Source organism: Sinohyriopsis cumingii, chromosome 7, assembly GCF_028554795.1.
Source record: "Sinohyriopsis cumingii isolate HCF-2022 chromosome 7, ASM2855479v2, whole genome shotgun sequence".
NCBI classification, from domain to species: Eukaryota; Metazoa; Mollusca; class Bivalvia; order Unionida; family Unionidae; genus Sinohyriopsis; species Sinohyriopsis cumingii.
The window spans coordinates 76,427,524-76,430,653 of record NC_142967.1 but is presented as its reverse complement, the minus strand read 5'-3'; the positions used below and the strand labels follow the sequence as shown (position 1 = coordinate 76,430,653).

The 3,130-nt window shown below is 38.0% G+C and overlaps 1 protein-coding gene across 1 annotated transcript; it reads left to right on the top strand.

The window, feature by feature from the left end:
* The first annotated feature begins 380 nt into the window (after nucleotides 1-380).
* LOC149795550 (uncharacterized) lies at nucleotides 381-2,579 on the top strand. The gene has a single exon (XM_089965370.1). The coding sequence runs from the start codon at nucleotides 729-731 to the stop codon at nucleotides 1,560-1,562; it is 834 nt and encodes a 277-aa protein (XP_089821496.1). The 5' UTR covers nucleotides 381-728; the 3' UTR covers nucleotides 1,563-2,579.
* Nucleotides 2,580-3,130: the final 551 nt, after the last annotated feature.

Genomic DNA, 3,130 nt, shown 5'->3' with positions numbered 1-3,130 from the left:
CCTTACATCCACAGACAAATACGTAAAATAAGTATCTTTTTTGTAGAAAAATATCGAATTCTTGCTTTGTTAATATCTTCCTTTTTTATTCATTGTTCGTATGAAAGCCATTCGCTTGGCTACTTGCCAAATATTTTGTCCTTGTACACTATACATTTAACTAGATAGCAGTTTAATTCCTTGAATCAAAATCGAAAATAGATGTTTTGCATTTAAAATAAGTTCCAAACTAACACCTTTATCTTGAAGACTTGAATGCATTTATGCAGTCATTGCATTTTTCCACCTTTTAAGATTCTTCTATTACAAATTCAACAGAGAATTAATTTCTTGAATCAAATATTATAGGATGAAGTAGGCAGGGCCACAAGTAGCTCAAGTTCAGGGTCACTCCGTATGAGAAGTAAATGTTGTATAGCAGACTAGGGATATATCGCTCGACTGCAAACTGAAAGGGATCTTACTGACTTGCAACATAAATTCATGGAGCTTTCATGAAGTGACGACAAGGTGTAAGATATGTATTAATCTTGGGACAAAATCAAGACACTGGGTTGTTTCAGGTATTCGCTTTGATAATGATTTTGACTAAAACAATCCAAAAATTTTTACCACAAATTGTATAAATAGCTCACCTATTATGTAATATACTGTAGTACATTAGGGCACGTATTATTGATAAAAGCCTTGTTATAATCATCACCTTGAAAAGGAGCTAGCTTTTCGAAATGGCATCAGGGGGTTGGCATGTGACGCAAGAAATTCTGGAGGACTACTGGGAGGATCTTGTGAAAATCGCAGAACATTTAGAAAGAGAAGAAATTAAATTTTTCCTCCACTGCACATCACTCAAAGGGAAGGACTTGATTACAAAGAGCAAGAAACTCATTGGTGGTTACACGGGATTACCTGAACGGGCCCCTTTGGCTCTGAATAAAGAAATGCGTGGATTATGGCTGGCACCATCTCCTGCTGACCTGCCCACTAAGTCGCCATATGGTACGCAGAGAATTATCATGAAGGTCAGAGATGTGATGACTTACCTTTCTAGTCATACTAACGACGATGATTACAACAGCGATGACAGATGGGACGCACCGAGCAGTGATGAGGAAGATGGTGCCAAAGGAGAAAAGGGAAAGAAAAAGAAAGAGCGAAGAAAGAAACATCGACCAGCGAAGAAGAATCAGAAGGATTGTTACCTAAAACAAAAGATGCCGCAAAAGCCCAGATTGGGTAAGCTAATGCTGTTTTTTGAATGTGCACACTTCTACGGTACCACGCAGTACGTCAGGATGGTTCTGATCCGAGCCAATGACGAACGTGCAGAATGGTGCAGAGAAAACCTCAAGGAAGTTCCACTACACAACAACCCTTTTCTGGAATTTCAATTTGGCCGAATGTACACTTACACCGGAGTTCATGGTTACAAGCAAATCGTAGTGGAGTTACTTATTCTTGGCGAAATCTTGTTGGATAAGCTTCCCGAAGCACCTAAATGGGATGTGGTCGGAACTGCATCCAGAGCAGGTTTTGATCCCAGAATAGGAATTTTGAAATAATTTCAATGTATCTACATGTTTGTATTTTTTTTTTTTTTAATCATGGTATTGATTTCGAGCAAACTGCACGTCTGGGTTTGTCTGTTTGTTAAGATATATTCAAAAGTAAATATATGATATGCTTTATATAATCGGAATTTAAGAAATTGCTAAAACGTTACTGCTATAAGATTTACAGAATTATGGTAAAATGTTGTGGTAACGGTCAAGAAGAGCTTAAAAATTGTTGCTTGATTGAAAAGTTATTTTAATGTTGTTATGAGGTATGATTCAGACTAAGTATTCTATTAAATATTCAGTCAGAGTACTTAAATGTGCATTATATACAGAACTGCAATATCTATATTATTGTCTCACATGCTCGTGTATTGTGGAACATGGACGGTGTCAACGTAAAATGTTGTGCTAAAAGATTTTGTACGTCAGATACGAAGGGTTTTTTTTCGGGGGGGGGGGGAGGGATATTACGTCATTGCAGGCGAGACCCCAAATCCACGGAACTCTTCATTACAAACCTATCACTATTAAAACAGCGACAGAACTAGGCAACCAAAGATACTATGAAAATAAGTTAAAGCTAGAAATGTGGTTGCACTCTTAATTTTTTGTAATTCGATATTAGTGACCTGGGTATAGGAGACAGGTATAGTCAGCAGAATATTATTTTAATTGTATGCCTTAATAAATTTGTTTAATCCATACTATATCCGTCATAAATGTTCTATTTAAATCCTCCGTGGATGCTTTGTAGTATTTGAATGAAAAATATACATAGTTTGCATTCTTGTGTGTATCATTTACACATTTCATTGTTTTAAATCTGAGATTAGATCCTCATTTTTCATAAATATAAATTTTGCTATTATTTTCCCTGTATTAGGGAAGTAGTAGTTTGAGCGCAAGCAGTGAAGTGATCTAGAATGCAAGGACATTCCCCCCTCCAAAAAATAAAATAAAAAAAAAATTTGTATTAGTTGCCCAGGCACAATTATTAAATAAATAATGAAAATGAAATAACACTGATAAGTTCGAATTGCAGCACTTGCAGGTACTCAGGAACGGCGTTTGGGGGTGGCAAGTGGGGTGACCGTCCCAGGCCCCGCTCTTCATGGGGTCCCGTGCATCAGGCATAAGGTCGTCCTTGTGAGTTTGTCAAGCTATATTCTCCGGTAAATTGGAAACCCTGATACAGGCCGCACGTAATGCACGCAAAGTTGCGAAGTCAACTTAGTCTTCTTCGTAACGCAATTAACCGTTGATCTAGTCTAGACATAATCAGTGTTTGCAGTAGCATACCAATCGAGATACCGATACTCTACCCCCGCACGGTCATGGTCGGCCCTAGGCCCCGCGTATACCTAACGCCGCCTATGCAGGTACTTCACACCTTAGTGTACCCTTACATTGGTGCTCTCTGGCTACAGCAGTAAACGGAGACGACAAAATGTTACGATTGTGGTTTTACTTAAAAATCATCAAACAAAGCGGAAAGAAGGAATGCCATATACCAACATTTCAGATGATCGAAAACGTAGTTTTAGGCTTGGAAGGAATTTGATGATTACACA

Excerpts from the sequence above, each read along its gene's own strand:
- LOC149795550 (XM_089965370.1), top strand. The coding sequence starts at position 729 with ATGGCATCAGGGGGTTGGCATGTGACGCAAGAAATTCTGGAGGACTAC.